We start from the raw sequence: 17,684 nt of genomic DNA on the forward strand, positions 1-17,684 counted from the left end.
TCAAATACACTATGTTTTAAAGTTCTATAACTAATTCACTTAACGTGCATAGAGTAAGGTTTGTGAAACTTTACAACCATAATACCTAGGGTTATGTGCCACTGGTCATAATATCTAGGGTTTTATGCAACTTTGAAATAAAACATGGGGTTTGCTAAGTTTTACTCCTTTTAAATTTATCTGTTTCTTTTTCTCATCAAATGATTGGACCAAAGGTTCATGAACAACTTTCTAAATACTAGCTAATGCCCGTGCTTTGCTACGGATAAAATGAAAAATATCACAATATTTTCTAAAATAAATAAATCATATTTTTCATGAAATGTGTTACCCACATTTTTCCTATAGGAAATAGGGCTATCCATTTAGATTTAGTTGTTATGTAATATGAAGAACTAGGAGAGGTGGTAGGTTCAATGCCACCACCATTGGAGTGAGTATAGAATCTTGGTGTGCCCAATTGTATATTTATGTATATGTGCCAAAGGAATAAAGCATGTCATATGCCACTTGTATGCTATTTATCGCCTTTGGAAGTTGAGCTTGGAGATGCTGAGACCAAAAAGGATGGCAAACAGGATGGGAAACATGGCCAAAATTATGGCTGCTAGTGGCAGTAGGTCATGGCGGAAACCGAAGTAATCCTTAATGAAGGCGGCCACAGATTTAGTCTCTCCAAATACAGAAATCTCCTTCTCATGCTCATCCCCAAATTGTGTGGTAAAGAAAACGTTGAGTGTCCACGACAATGGGGAAGTGTAGTACAACCATATCCACCATCTTGGAATTTGCTGCCATATCAGTAAACCATATATTTATGCATTTTGTAATGCTATGTATACATACTTACATTATTAAGCAATAATTATTCAGGTGAGATGATGGTTTTGCTTACTGGTGCAGGCACGATGAAGCCAGACATGAGGTTCTGCAGGGTGTAGAACATGGATGCCAATATAGATGCCACTTGGATATTTGGGGTGAGTGACACTATCATCATTCCAAAGTAGAGGAAGTACAGCAGCGTGCACGCTATGGTGTACATGAACCAAAAGAACTTAGCTGCAGTCCATGCATACCCTATCATGGGATAAGCTATGAACATGATCAACAATATTTGCACCAACACATAAGGGATCTCCATTGCAACCTACTCCAGCCAGCCCCAAGATGCAAAATGAATAACAAATAGAAAGTCATATTAAGCCCAAGCATAATACAACTAAGTCTTTTACATATAAGGTTAAGGTCTTGAGGACATAAGATACCTGTGCCAAGGAGTAGGCCCAAGGAGAGTACATTCCTGCAAACCTCTCCCTATAAACGACAGAGCGCTCAATGGATACGAACGGTATCACCGATTGGCAGTTATTGATGCCAGTAAAAAGAGTGGTGCCGTACATGCACCCTAGTATGGTGAATAGGCCTTGTTGGTCATTTCTACCCACCAAGGAAACAAAAAAAGAAATGAAAAAAGGATCAATACAAATCATATCAATCATATGCATATGAACATGCTTCCTCTATATCTATTTACAAGGATGGACATAGTGATGGTTCACAATACATACATGTGGTTGATGTCGCCTTGCTGCCAGAACAATACACCGAAGACAATGCAGGAGATTGTTATGAATAAAATTCGCACTAGGTTGTAGGAAGGACTTCTCCAATATGACAAAAACTGCTTCCAGATGCAAGCCTTTAGTTGCTCCCTAAACTTCTGTGGAAACCGTGTTGGGAAATGGAGATCACTCGTGCCTAGAGCTGGTTTGCTCAAACTCTTCACTAGAGCATCCTTGTCCCTTCAATAACCAATTACTTACCATCATACCAAGTTTGTTTCTCCCACAGGTAAGAGTATTGTTAATTACAAGTGGCATGATGACACACGTAAGTATCATTTGGTCAATTATTTTATCAAGACCACTCTTGGCACCCAAGCCCCATTGCATTTTATGTGTAACTTGTTTTGGATATATAAATGGCACTAGATTCAAATGTGATGGGTTTTTAAAAACTTACTTGCACATGGTTGATTCCCTGTAAATTTGGGCAAAATCTACCCCCAATTGAGCTTCCATAGATGCACAAGTAACTTCGAGCATCCATGTTGATGGGTTGTAATTATCCTTGATCTTGGGTACCCCAGGAATTGTCTGAAAAATTAAAGAGAAAAGGTTAGGTACTCCTCCCTTTTCAAAAGGGTGGCTCTTTGCTTTCATATCTTATCTTTTGGCAATGTACTGGGGTTTATCCCCTAAACTCTGTTCTTGCTTAATAATATGTTTGTGTGTTAAAAAAAAGATATATTCTTATTCTATGGTTCAAAAGAAGTGTGTTTTTGATTATATTGCACGTCCCATCATCTACTACAGACATTAGAAATCATGACATCCAGAGAATAAATTTTTAATGACACGTAATATATATGTAATGTACAATGTACATTGGAAATAGTGATGCTTGGAGAAGGGAATTGTAAGAATAATATGACATAAATAAATTAATTATTGAAAATACAAAAAAACATATATTTATCAAGGAAATCAAAATATCCACATTGCTTGCTTCATCATATGCAATGTACATTGGAAATGCAACATCTGGAGAATGGATTTATACGAATAACGCGCTCTACATATACAATACCCAATTATATATATAGGTAGAGAGAGTTGAGGGTGATGATATGTTCTTCACCCACGCCCATTTAAAAACCTTTATGGCTGTAAATATGTAGGAATATGTGTATTGTTGTAAAACTTTTGTAGGAAAGTATTGCATCTTTGCATATGTACATACATTTCTGGTCAACTTGCCTCATAATTATGCACACATGTTAAGGATTTAATGGAATATAATTTTGTAGTTTAGACTTAATATATATTAGTTTGGATCCGTTAATTATAGCACATGCACATGATGCTAGATAGAAAATAATGGACTGGAAATGCAAACAAAAATCATAACTAGTGATTAGTTTGTAACTTCTTAAAAACATATAGGTCATGAAAATAATGAAATCAGATGTAGCTAGCTAGGTCAACTTTAATTGGTTTTCATCACATAATATGAATGGTGATACGAAACAAATTTTATTTATAGCTAGATACTTTTGTACAAGCAATATACAATGAACAAGTTCAAGTTATTAATTGATACCTCGAAATAGTGGATGACGTTACATGAATGGAGTCCAAGAGGCCCAGCATATATCAACTCTCCACCCCTTTTCATTAGCATAAGCTAAATACATATTTAAGATAATTAGTTATAAGGTACTTCACTTTTATTTTACTCATGCAAACTAAAGAATTTTAATATCACTAATGCACATTAAATATACTCAAAATATCTCCCGTTATTATTGAAAAAAATATGGAAATTTCATGCTTAACTTCTCCAACACCATGAATACTTAAAAAGGTTACAGTTGTATGCTCTTAGCCCAGTAAATTAAGCCGTAAAGATCTATGTACTATAGCAAATTAAGAAACTTTTGGTAATGAAGACATGTAGAGTTATCAACATGATGTTTTTGTCTAGAAAAGTAAATGAATACTCCATAGAAGTTGTAACTTGAAATACCCCTATATTGTAATCATGTTACATGTATTGTTGACGTAGTAAGTTTACGTACAAATATGTATCATACTTTTTTTCTTCATATCTAATATAGTAATAGAGGGTGTGTGTAGTTGAACAAGTCTGCTAAAATTCCTATGAATAATTAATGTAATGTATGACCACTTTAAAGCTTATTTTTTATTCCATGAGAGCTATCCTTTACACTTCATAGTTAGTCCTAGATAAGACTATTGAGCTATATATGTAACACAATAACTTGAAAGTACCTCATCAAAGGCCTCAAATATTTCAATACTTGGTTGGTGAATGGTGCACACAACTGTTCGACCTGTGTCTGCGACATTCTTCACCGCACGCATGACAATAGCAGCTGCTCGTGCATCCAAGCCTGATGTTGGCTCATCCATGAATATGACTGAAGGATTGGACACAAGCTCCACTGCAATAGTGAGACGTTTCCTTTGCTCTGTAGATAGCCCACTTACCCCTGGTAGTCCTACTAAAGCATCTCTAATATCATCCAACTCAATTGTTTGAATAACTTCATCAACAAATTCCTATGATGGCAAAAAAATATATATATGTTAGGTCATAGTTCCATCTCAATTATGCAATTTACACTGTAATAATATTTTTGTATTGATTTACACATGTATATTTCATTTTTTTATAATTTGTTTCAACAATGAAATAACTCACTCTTCTTGTTTTTGAATCGACTTCTGTTGGTAGCCGCAACCAAGCTGAATATGCAACAGACTCCTCCACTGTGATTTGTGGGGAATGGACATCGGTTTGTTCACAGTAGCCTGATATCCTTGCAAAAGTTTGTTGAATTTTAGGATAACCTCCTACTCGTATATCTCCTTCAATAACACCACCAGTTTTCCTTCCAGCAAGAACATCAAGTAGAGTTGTTTTTCCTGCTCCAGTAACTCCCATGAGTGCTGAGAGAACCCCTGGTTGGAAAGCTCCTGTGATGTTGTGCAATAGTTGTAGCTTTCGCTCCTTGTAACCTTGCTCTCTCATTTCCTAAAAATTGAGAATACACTCAACATTGATTTCAGCCTATTATACTTCTAAATATATGGGAATAACCATGAAGCACATGCTAATAGAACAAGTGAATATATTGCTCTCTTTGACTACTGAAATTCATAACAGTCAACAACTAAGCATGATTTTCTTCCACTAGTAATTGTCTTGACTATTAGGAGTTTAGAATTACCACGGGGGTGTCTACATAGTAGTTCACATCTTGAAATGATATTGTAAGTGGTGAGAAAGGTAACACCATCGTCCCTGCACAAGATCACATTATTGATGTATTTAATATGAGATGCATTTAGTCATAGAATGTATATATTGAACTAACCAGTCTTGTTAGGTGCCAAAGCATTTCCTACTTGTAACTTAGGCATCCTATTGTCCATGTCCTTGGACATGTCTTTGCCTCTTCTATCAAATGTGGAAAACTTATCACGAGATATAATTGCTCGGGAAGTTCCTGTAGCTGAGGTCCATATGGTATCAGAATAACGCTTGAGAGAATGGAACTATTTAAAAACATCAACATGAACATATGCTTTGATAAATATGGATAGTGAAGTGCTCGGGATGTATTATTTAATGGTATTTCACATATGATACTTACGTTTCTTAATGGTCAAGCCAATGGCATAACCTACATTAAGCAACAAAATAAACCCAATCAATGCACTGGCGGAAATCCAATAAAAGTAGCTAGAGAAGTCTAGTCCTCGATCCATTAGTACCCTCCTTCCAAGTGTTACACCAGACGTTGTGGTCTAATAACATAGAAAAAATAGTCTTTTAATGTTGGAATCTAAGTAGAAGGTACTCACCTTATCTAAAAGATAGGCTAAGGATGCAACAACACGTACCTTTAGCCATCGTGGTGCCAAAAACTCATTTCCAGTCAACCCTATCTCAGCATATGACAATGGAGAGATCCAAAATCCCCATTTTAGCCAATTAGGCATAGATACTGTAAAATATGAGACGCATGGTTTTAATTAGCAATGATTGTTTAATACATAACCATGTACACAAGAATTAGTAGAAATTCCAAACGATGTCTTGTTAGCATAGTAGGGCTTATGGAAAAGAGACAGCGGCTTACGCCGAGGAATGATAAAGCCCCCAAATAGAAGGATGACTAGAAATGACATGGTACCACCAACTGAACTAGCCACCATTGTTTGACAGTATGAGGCGACACATCGAAACAACGATAATGCTCCAGTGTGGACGAGGAATAGAATGAGGAGCTGGCAAAAAAACCTAACACAGAAATTGAGTATGTTAACACACAACATAGTCATTGCATCTTAAAGATGAGGTAATACGAATAAACACTAAAATAGAGTCTAGATAGTTTTATATAAAGAAATCCTGTAGTCTTATTTTGGTAGCCAACATCATTGAAACCCAAATAGTAAAAATAAATACACCTATGCATATCTTGAATAGACTGGAAAAATGTTTGCCCTATATATGGTGGCCCTCGTAGGTATGAAAGGTTCACACATAAGAACAACCGGAAAGAGTTGATAATATATACCAAAGTCAAATGCGTACTTCATGTGTACAAGACTTTTACAATAGAGTGTAATTTAACCTGGATGCTTCTGGAGTATAGCCAATGAGGTAGTAAGATATTGATGTCCAAGTTATTGACTCAACTAAAGAAAGTGGAATCTTTAGTATAAAAGAAGGTATTGCATAAGCCCACGCCGGATAGAAATAGTAGTCTCTTTGTTTGTAAAAGACGGGAAGTCTGCTAACTGCAATAGCCAACTCAGGGAAACCATTAACTAAAAGAAGAATGAGCGCATAGAAGAGGGAACCCATATAATAGTCAGCATGGGCCCTATCGACCCCCATATGTGTCCGTAGAAACACTGTCCCAGTAATAACAGCAAGTAATCCAAGCTGAAAAAAAATGTAATATGTTAATTTGTTGAGAAAATGCAAAAACTAAAGTTTTGGCTCATCCGAATTCTAAAAAACTATATTATATACTACTATGTCCCAAAAAAGGACCAATCCTAGCTACGAACCTAGACACAAGGTTCATAGCTAGGATTTGATTTTTTATGGCACGGAGGAGGGTATTATGCAAGATACACTCTTCTAACAAAAACCTCAATTCCTTGAAAAAAATAATAATGCCAAAGTTAATATAATTCATGTGTCAATTGAAATATAGGAAGCATTTTAAAGATATCAAATTTCAACTGGAAACCATGATATATTACAACCTCCATTGTTTTTGGTGTTGATATAGTACTATCTGTAGCCTAAATTGTGCATAGTAAACATGAGAAAACTTAGCTACGTGACAATGAGTGTAACATCATAAATCAGGTGTCAAAAACCGGATGTTTTGTATCATAGAATGCATTCATCTATACTCAAAACTATGAACATTTGAACTGAAATTTTCTCCAAAAGAGATATTTCTACTTCCTTACCTGAACAACTTTTGTTATGTAGATGAAGGCATTTCTTCTCATGAGAAGGATTTCCCTTGCAAAACATGCCTTGAGGAGATCCCACTTGGTTAGAGAGTAGATATTTAAGGACAAAGCATTATTGTATCCTTCTGATTTATCAAAGGGATTCGCAAGCTCTTCAACAAGATTTTGACCAACTTGAGATGCTTTAAATTTCTCACAGAAGTGATCAATAGTAACAAAGTTGTATGTTTCCTCAGTACGACTCCAGTATTGTTGTTGGTCTTTCTTAGATAAAACCTATACGCAAGTTTAGAAGAGAAATAATAATCAGAAAGTCAAAGACACATCATACTAACCAATACTTAACTGCTTAATATTAAAAAGTTGTATCTTGAACTTGTACCAACATTGTAAGTACATTATACAAAATGCAGAGACTAAGTAAAAGAGCATGTCTCTATAAAACAATGGCTATTTGGAATACTATAGAACCTAAAATGTCCAATTTAGTTTATCCATATTGCATCGAACGAAATCCCTAAGTAGGACAATTGACATGGTAGATTCTATTAGAATTATGAAAGCTCAAATATGCACTTCTTATCATGCCTGACTAATTTAGATAAAATGCATGGCTCAAGTGTCTTGTATTTCTCCTTTTCTTTCTCCAATATCTTATCAAATAAACCATTAACTCATGTTGTTTCAAGTTGGGAACTATACACACCAACTCAAATACACACACTTAAACTTCAAGTCATTAATTTCCAACAAGTACTTGATGCTGATAGTGTTCATTTTAAACAATCTCACTTCGCTGTTTAGTCAAGACTTTTTGAACTAATAATACTTTTCTCATGTACCTCCTGTAGAAAATCAGCTGCTCCTTTTCTTTCCGGGCACTTGAACCCGCATGATTCAAAAAAATTCATAATGCAACTCTTAGACCCATGGTATACAATTTTTCCTTCAGCCATCAAGATAATATCATCAAAAAGATCATAAGTCTCTGGTGCTGGTTGAAGGAGAGAGACCAGTATGGTAGACTCTGAGATATGAGCCACTTGTTGGAGGCAAGAAACAATTTGGAAGGTGGTAGAGCTGTCCAACCCAGTTGATATTTCATCCATGAATAGTGCTCTTGAAGGTCCAACTATCATCTCCCCTGGTTCCAAGACAATGTTTCGATATAAATAAAAGGAAAACCAAGCATCTTGCATTGAATTAACAACTTGACTTGTCCCAAAAAAATTGAGTTTGTATGGCATAAATGAAGATAACCCTATTCCTTTTGTTTTTTGTTTGGAAAAAACTTGCTAGCCTGATACCTTTAGTTAGGTGGCTAGCATACATGTTTTTGTGAATAGAAAGTATACATTACCTATATTTGTTTTTTTATTGGAACACTACCTGTATTTGTTGGTTAGCTAGAGTGTAGTTCTATAGTATTATGTTTAGCATTGGAATTTACAAGGGTGTAGATCCTCCCATACATAATTGCGGAATTTTAGTTGTTGAATTGAGTGTTTTAATTTAATTACAACTATATTTCAATTGAGATGATACAAACGCCATCCTGGTATTGGTATATATACACGGTTAAATCACCTGTGGTTAGTCTCTTCTTTTCACCACCTGAAATACCTCTTCTCATTATATCTCCGACTATTATGTCAGCGCAAATGTCAAGTCCCATAATCTATTAAGCAAGAGATAGATTATACATAAGGTTAAAAAGTTATGTACTAAGATCCCTGAGCATTGATCATTGGACTGAGCATTCTTCATTGGACCAGTTACCTTCATAATGTAATCTGTCTGCATGCTCCTTTCTAAGCCTTCCACAGATATTGCCTACAAAAATACAAAAATACCTAATTGAATTGTAATGGTAGAGCTTATGCCATTTAGATTACAAATGGCTAAACACCAAACTATTTTTTCCAACACCAAACTGAATGAGGAAAATGAGACAAGTTTTCACTGTTGTTTAGATACACTATCCAAATACCAATGTGTTGCAATGAAATTTAAAAAGTATGTTATAAGTTTTAAATTTGAAATGTCTTATATAATTCCTAATCAAATATCAGTTCATAACATATTAAGCTACACACACAAATATGTATTTGTCCTCAAAAGGTCCCTTCAACTCGAGAGGTGGTGGGAGTGGCAGAGTCACCACCATCACTATTGGCTTCTTTTACACAACTAGCTAGGTGGCCCACGCAATTGCGCGGCTAGCACCCAAACAAAATCATATCTTTAACGGTCATAGTGCTTTCAGGCGATATAGCAAAACAGTCATAAAGACTGTTCATTGTCATTTTATGAATGAATTCTAAGGCTTTTATGTTTCAGTTCGCCAGGTTGTCTCTTGCCAGCTCATGGATTCAGCAGACAGTTCAAAAGGTTGACCTATTTGGGAATCTCCGGATCTATGCTTATTTCAACTCCCCGAAGCATTTCGTCGCTTGCTACGCCCTTCCTCGTAACCCTTTTGCTTTTCCAGCAATATGTACATATCTAAGTAATTGTCGTTCTGTCAGACCATCATGAAAACGAAATTTCTGTTTTTCTTCTAGACGACTGTATCAGCACCTAGTTCATTACTCTTGATGGAGGGGGAGGATCCGCCTTCTTAGATTTCTTTTTCTATTTATTTTTCCATCTAGGATTACAACCGTATACTTGGTAGATAGTAGGAACGGCACATTATGGCAAAAAAAGTTTGATTCTGAGAGAGAGGAAGCGGCAGAAATTAGAACAGAAATATCATTTGATTCGTCGATCTTCAAAAAAAAAGATAAGAAGCAAAGTTTACCCTTTGAGTTTGAGTGCAAAAACGAAAATGCAGCCTGACTATTCTAGAGGATTGTGCGATAGTATTGCGGAATACTAAGCAGAGGCTGGAACAACCCATAGAAGTGTAGGGGCTGCTTTTACTTCCGCACTTAGCTACTCTAGGTTGGGGAGTAGGGCCCGGGGGAGAAGTTCTAGATACTTTTCCGTACTTTGTATCTGGAGTACTTCATCTAATTTCCTCCGCAGTCACTAATCTAAAGAAAAACAAAAAAAGAATTCCATTGAATTGTATTTTTATTGATCAATTAGAATTGCCTTCTAGAACGTATAATTGTCTCAAAAGGGAAATGGGAAAGGAATTATTCCTTTAGAACCATGGAACCCCCGAGCGGTTGTGGTTGTACCTCTACTTGCAGAAATCCGTCTCCGCCCCAGCAAGAAAACGGCTGCGCGTTATTGTACTAACGCGCGACGGAGCAAGAAAACGTATGCGCGTGTACGGAAGCGCAACGGCTTTCGCGCTCATCCCTTGCTTCAAAACTACAGGTTTTAGCCCAGAGTTTGCTGGTCGCCAAAGACGAGAGCTTCGCCTTTGGAAGCGCCGGTAGCGTGCTTGATAAAAAGGATCTGGTGTCTATGCCAGGTTGGTAAACCATATAGATCTTGCCCAAACAAGGAGTAGGGGCTAGCTTGTAAGCCACGACTTAGTACTACGAGGATTCGGGCGTTGGAGGGACCGTTTTGTCTTTTGTGCCGAAGCTATTTATAAATCACAGGCCGAAACCGGTGAACTTTGACTCGTCATTCAACACTGCATGTAGACTGAATTCTTCACCATATACAAATGGAGAAGAGACAATAGGGTTACTTATCTCTTATTTACGTAGATTTACACCACATTCCATGTAGATTTACCTTTAGTATCTATGTGCATAGCGGCACAAAATTGACGAAGATTACCATATTGATATTCGGGCGCATGATAAACATCGGTACTCCAGTACATTTCCCCATCTGATTCGGAATAAATATGTTTTTGTACCTTTTCTTTAAAATGCAAAGCGGACGTTCCAGCACGAATCTCCGAGTGCTCTCTCCTCCGACTTTCCTAGAGCCTCCGGTAGCACAGCCGAGACAGCGACGGGTTCTCCACCCAAACGGGGATGGAGCGACAGAAGCATGCTTCGTTTGCTTTTTCCTCTCCATGGACTAAGATAAGACTAGTTGTTGGTTGTAAATCTGGGAATAGTCCAGACTGAGAATATGCATCATCTCGTTAGCGAAGGAAACTCACTCTAGTAAGATCAGGCAAGGCAGCATATGATCCAAACATTCACTCGCTCTAAGCACGGGAATAGAATAAAGGTATGGGTCCCCCACCTTACCATCCGTTCTGTCAGATCAATTGCTAAAGAGTTTTATTCGATTTGAGAGTTTTTACTACTCAAAGAACTTCCCTATGCAATGGTGCTTTCTAGTTCTTATCTGCACCTACATTTAGGATTAACCCTATTCTTGATAATGGGAATCACGAACATTTCAATATGATTTTAGTTAAGATTTATTAAATAGCTATCCCCGTATTTCTAATTACATAGTTATTAAAAGTCACACCAGCTGCTACCCCTTACTTCTGTCATATCCTTCTTTATTTTCTTGCTCGGTCTACCACTATTTCTATTCATTCTCCTTGAAACCTTTAAAATTTGGATCTTATATAATTTTTTGAGTTTATTATCTCGTTGGGTTTCGTTTTTATAATTTCTAGAAGTCCCGTCAAATGAATTATACCCCTCTACGGCCCGTCCGCTGTCTTTTCTCTTTATTATCATTGGGATTTTATAAATCGAACATAATTATCATTCCGGTTCATTTTTTACTTTCTATAAGCCTCGCCAAACCATCAGCATCTTTGCCATTGTACTCCTTTATGGCTCGCCCGCTGCCTCCCTTCTTTATTGTCATTGAGATTTTAAAATCGAACATGATTAACATTGTTTTTTTTTACTTTTTAGAAGTTCTGAATATTTAAAAATTGGACCTTGTAGTTTTTATTGGGTTTCATTTTTTATAATTTTTAGAAGCCCCATCAAACGATGCCACTATACTTCTCTACGGCCCATCCGCCGCCTATTATTTATTGTCATTGGGATTCTAAAAATCGAACATAACTATCGTTGGAATTCATTTTTTATTTTCTAGAAGTCCCACCAACCGTCGGCGGCTCTGCAACTGTACTCTTATACACGCTGCACGCTGCTTCTTCTTTTTACTATCATTAAGATTTTAAAAATCGAATATGATTATCAATGGGTTTTTTTTTACTTTCTACAAGTCCCGGCAACTGCCTTACCCGTTTGCTTCACGGCCTGCCTGTCGTCCCTTCTTTTAATCATCATTAGGATTCAATTTGGTGCTTTACTAACAGTTTTTATATGTCGTATCAACCGCCACCACTCTACTCTTTTATAGGCCTGTTACTTAATTTATCTCGTCATATATTTTAGATGGTCATTTTTTTTTCAATAGTCTTTATTTTTTATCATCAATTTTTTGTTATTTATAAATTGTATTCCTAATTGAAATCTTTTTTATTTTTTAATTTCAGAATTTATTTTTTTCAAATTTTAATTAATACCGTATAGTGTTCTTTTTAATATTTTTATTTTTTGAAGTCCAGTTGTTTCAAAATTGTATTCCTACTTGAAACCTCTTTTCATTTTTCTAATTTTGGATATTATTTTATTATGAATTTTAATTAATGTCGTATTGGGTTCTTATATGGACTTTCAATATTGCTTATTTTTAATTACGAATTTCAGTTGATTTTAAATTGTATTCCTACTTGAACTCTTCTTTTCTTTTTGCTAATTTCGGATTTTATTTTTTTTTTATTCCGAATATTAACTAATCTCGTATTGGATTCTTATATGGACACTTCTTTTAATATTGCTTATTTTTAATTCTGAATTTCAGCTATTTTTGAATTGTATTTCTACTTGGACTCTCCTTTTCTTTTTCTCCGATTAATGTGGAAATTTCTAGCCCCCACAGCGAACGTGGTGCCTCTTTTCAAAACTATCTTAATAATATAACTAGCATGGTGGCCCGCGAAGATTACGCGGCTAGCATCGTTATATTTTCTCTTATATAATAGCATATATGTTTTCTCATTTTATTATTCAAATATATTAAAATGACAACATAATTTTAAATTTTGCAATAACTTTACAAAACTACTAATGTGTAATATTTATATTTTATTTTATATACGTGTTAGTTATTAATTATTTTTAATATCAAATTTTAGTTATTTGTAAATTATATATATTCCTGTATGGACTCTAGACTCGTCTTTTAGTATTTCTTTTCTTTAATTCTGAATTTTCTGTAAATTGTATTTCTATATAGACTCTATGCTCTTCTTTCAATATTATTTATTATTATTTCTAAATTTTCATTATTTCTAATTGTATTTCTATGTGGACTCTAAACTCATATTTCAATATTCTTTAATTTTTAATTTCGAATTTCAGTTACTTCTAAATTGTATTCCTATATTGACTTTAAACTCTTCTTCCCATGTTTTTCTTAATTTCGAATTTTAGTTATTTGTAAATTATTTTTTTATACGGACTCTAAACTCTACTTTTAATTTTATTATGTTTATTCCAAATTTTAGTTAGTTTTAAATTCCTATATGGACTCTATACTCTACTTCTAATATTCCTTATTTTTAATTCCGAATTTCTATTATTTCCTAATTGTATTTCTATATGGACTCTATACTCCACTTCGAATATTTCTTATTTTTAATTCCGAATTTCAGTTATTTCCTAATTGTATTTCTATATGGCTCTATACTCTACTTCTAATATTTCTTATTTTTAATTCCGAGTTTCAGTTATTTACTAATTGTTCTAGTATTCCTTATTTTTAATTCCGAATTTCAGTTATTTTCTAATTGTATTTCTATATGGACTCTATACTCTACTTCTAATATTCCTTATTTTTAATTCCGAATTTTAGTTATTTCCTAATTGTATTTCTATATGGACTCTAGTCTCCTCTTCTAATATTCCTTATTTTTTAATTCTAAATTTTAGTTATTTCCTAATTGTATTTCTATATGGACTCTAGTCTCCTCTTCTAATATTCCTTATTTTTTAATTCCGAATTTGAACTATTTCTAAATTGTATTTTTATATGGACTCTAGTCTTCTCTTCTAATATTCCTTATTTTTTAATTCCGAATTTCAGCTATTTCTAAATTATATTTCTATATGGACTCTGCTTTTTCTTTTTCTCCGATTAATGTGAGAATTTCTAGGCCATGAGAGCGAACGTGGAGGCTCCTTTTTCTATTCCTTTAATAATATAATAGATAGATAGAGATGACAAAAGAAAGCATTCCTATAACAGAGACAAGGGGAAAGAAAAAAAAAGGAATACATAAATGGGTGGTTAATGTTTACCTTCATATATGTATCTATGTCAGGGTCAGGGGTAATCCCGGCCTCCTTCTCCCTCCTAATGACTTCCTTCATGATCTCTAGTTTGCACAAGAAAAATAACGACACTTGGTTAAGTTGAGTAAGTAAACAAACATGAGACAGATAATTAAATGTGCTATATATACCTGCTCTAGTGCCAACGCCCTGAAACCTTGCAGAGAAGTCAAGTGTCTCTCTGACAGTCATCTCAGGGACATGAAGATCATACTGAGAAATATAAGCTGATGTCTTCTCTGGAACAAAGGTATTCAGATTGGCACCATTATACTCAACTTCACCGGTCACCTGCAATGCAAAATGCATTATGCAATGCGATGATATGATAATACAGTGAGTAGCCGATTATTGATGATCAAAATATGTCGCTGCAGCTAGTAGGCTGGTTACTTGTGATTAGATACTTAATTGGTGGAAGGATCACATGCAATTGGCTGGGAATGAAGAAGTAAATAACCTTGAGATTTTTGTCGAGCTTTCCTGCAAGGGCGAGCAAGAGGGTGGTTTTGCCGCAGCCGGGAGGTCCAAGGAGGAGGGTCAGCCTGCACACAACACATACATCTCGATGGATGATCGATCACCTCGCGATGACCATGCATGAGAGGCATCAATCGTACCTGGAAGGCTTGAGGATTCCGGTGACGTCGTTGAGAATGGGGATCCTCGCGTGCGGCCGGCGGCTCAACCCCCGCGCGGTGGCGAGCACGGTGTTGAGGAGCGTGGGCAGCGGCTTGCCGGAAACCACCTGGCAGTCCGCCTCCACGCGCACGTTGCGCCACCGCACCTCCACCGTCGGCTGCCGGACGCCCACCCTCTCCATCCTCCGCCGCTGCTTGCGGAGCAGCCTCAGGTTGTCGCGCTGGATGTCGGCCACCAGCCTCTCCACCAGCACCCGCCGCTGCGCCGCCCCCAGCCGCCGCACGTCCACCGCCTCCGACGACAGCACCGACGTGCGCATCCTGTCCAAGGTGGGCAGCCTCTCGATGGCCGCCCATCTCAGCTCAGCTTCCTCTTCGTCGTCGTCCCCACGATGATCCCACCGCAACGACGACGACAAGGACGACAAGGACGACAGGCTCCTGCAGATTGCCGCAGCTCGCAACGATGAAGGCACTACTGGTGCTTCTTCTTCTGCTTCTGCTTCTGCTTCTTCTCGTTGCTGCTGCTGCTGCTGCTTCTTGTCCTCCATCTCAACCACCTCTAATTGGCTCATCTTAATTTCTGGATGCTGCTGCCGCTAAACGTTGAGGAGAAATTTCAGTTGTACTGAATTAGTTATACTGATGATTGTTGTTGACAGCCAGCATCGATCGACGTCATCCAACCATACATAAAAAAACGAGCAATTCTACTATATTTGAGGATGTACCATGAGATACCAAAAATTTAGTGTAAAAATTTGGTACCTTATGATAACTCATACTCTCTCCGTTTCAAAATGTTTGACACTGTTGACTTCTTAGTACGTGTTTGACCATTCGTCTTATTCAAAAAAATTTAAGTAATTATTTATTCTTTTCATATCATTTGATTCATTGTTAAATATACTTTCATGCACACATATAATTTTACATATTTCATAATTTTTTTTGAATAAGACGAACGGTCAAACATGTGCTAAAAAGTCAACGGTGTCAAACATTTTGAAACGGAGGGAGTAGTACCTAGATACCAAGAGATATCAAATTAATTTACAATAGAAAAAGTGCTATCTCATGATACCTCCTCGAGGACCGTAAAAAAGCTCTAAAAAAAACATGTGTTGCTTGCTCCAGAGCAACTTCCATTTTTTTTTCCTTCTTTGTTGACAGAACGACAATTAATTGATAACATATACTATATATCATTATTATGGGCATATACATATTGCGTGGACAAAATACAAACAACTCGATCGATCGATTTGTACATGATGGGGCTACAGGTCAAATTAACAAGTTGTGTCGTCGTCATGACACTTGCATCGATCTTCATCTGGATGTGTTGTTCATAGATTTTTCTAATCGATGCTATTGCTAAGCTAAGCAATGACGCCATCCGCACATGCATGACTCCTACTACGAAGTATTTCCGTATATATATACAGTATATTTCAGGACCGGCTAGATGCATGCATGATCTAAGACTAGATCCATCCGGTCATATATCTCAAATTAGCACATGCATGCACGCCTTGCATTGTTCGTTCCTGAAAATTAAATCAAACTTATGAGATCAGTGGACTATTCAAATTAAACTAGAGTACTTATTACTAGTATATAAAACATGGGGATTGCTAGTTGGCGTACGCGCCAGCTGCTCCCGGGCCTCCTGGCCCATCAGCCATTTTTTCTTTTTTTTTCGCGATTTTTTTTTCTTTTTTATTTTGCGTTTTTTTCGGTTTTTTTCATTTTTTTCTTATTACTTTTTTTAATCTTTAGCACACTTATTTTTTTCAAAATGTTTTGAGTTGAAAGTTTTTAAATTTTAACTTGAAAATTTTTAAATCTGATCTGAAAGTATTCAAATCTTGAGTTGAAAGTTTTCGAATTTGAGTGGAAAGTTTTCGAATCTTGAGTGGAAAGTCTTCGAATCTGAGTCGAAAGTTTTCGAATCTCGAGTCGAAAGTTTTCGAATCCGAGTCAAAAGTTTTCGAATATGAGTCGAAAGTTTTTGAATCGGAGTCGAAAGTTTTCATATTTTTTCAAATCTTAACTTCAAAAATTTTCAAATCTTTACTTGAAAGTTTTCAAATCTTGAGATGAAAGTTTTCAAATCTGGGTTGAAAGTTTTCAAAATTTATCTTACACATTTAAATTTCGAGTTAAAAATTTTCAAATTGAATTTTGAAAGTTTTTAAAATTTGCTTCAAAAGTTTTCAATCGGTTAGTAAAAAAAATCTTCCGGACAAAAGAAAATCATATCTTAATTACCGTTATTATCTACTAATCACTTAGTTAATTAGACTAAACTATCGGAAACTCTCGCCGCCAACGCGCACGCGCGCGTTCGCTTTTCCGATAAAACATACACATATATACATGGATGTCATTTTCCAAGTTGAAGTCAAGCATTGTATGTACAAGCAAGCTATGTACAAGCAAGCTTATGATAGAGTGCTCGCCTGCTCCGACAAAGCTCTTTGGAAATTTAAACTCTTAAATTCTCTGTATCTGCTTTGAAAATGAGTGATCTATGCCTGTGTTTTAGTTCCCTTCAAACTTCCAAAAATTTCATCACATCAAATATTTGGACACATACATGGAGCATTAAATATGGACGGAAAAAAACCAATTGCACAGTTTGCATGTAAATT

The 17,684-nt window shown here is 36.0% G+C and overlaps 1 protein-coding gene across 1 annotated transcript; it reads right to left on the reverse strand.

Annotated features, from left to right (window-relative positions):
- Positions 1-288: 288 nt before the first annotated feature.
- On the reverse strand, positions 289-15,620 carry LOC127764775 (ABC transporter G family member 41). Its single transcript, XM_052289688.1, has 22 exons — positions 15,007-15,620; positions 14,847-14,931; positions 14,518-14,677; positions 14,354-14,430; positions 8,874-8,927; positions 8,682-8,772; positions 7,937-8,238; positions 7,089-7,370; positions 6,233-6,546; positions 5,735-5,895; positions 5,496-5,599; positions 5,246-5,399; positions 4,967-5,104; positions 4,820-4,893; positions 4,291-4,623; positions 3,858-4,148; positions 3,166-3,249; positions 2,026-2,159; positions 1,572-1,805; positions 1,269-1,440; positions 896-1,150; positions 289-791 (listed from the first exon to the last, which is right to left on the reverse strand). The coding sequence occupies exons 1-22, from the start codon at positions 15,600-15,602 to the stop codon at positions 522-524; spliced, it is 4,365 nt and encodes a 1,454-aa protein (XP_052145648.1). The 5' UTR covers positions 15,603-15,620; the 3' UTR covers positions 289-521.
- Between the last annotated feature and the right edge of the window lie 2,064 nt (positions 15,621-17,684).

Source organism: Oryza glaberrima, chromosome 2 (assembly GCF_000147395.1).
Source record: "Oryza glaberrima chromosome 2, OglaRS2, whole genome shotgun sequence".
In the NCBI taxonomy this organism is placed as follows: domain Eukaryota; kingdom Viridiplantae; phylum Streptophyta; class Magnoliopsida; order Poales; family Poaceae; genus Oryza; species Oryza glaberrima.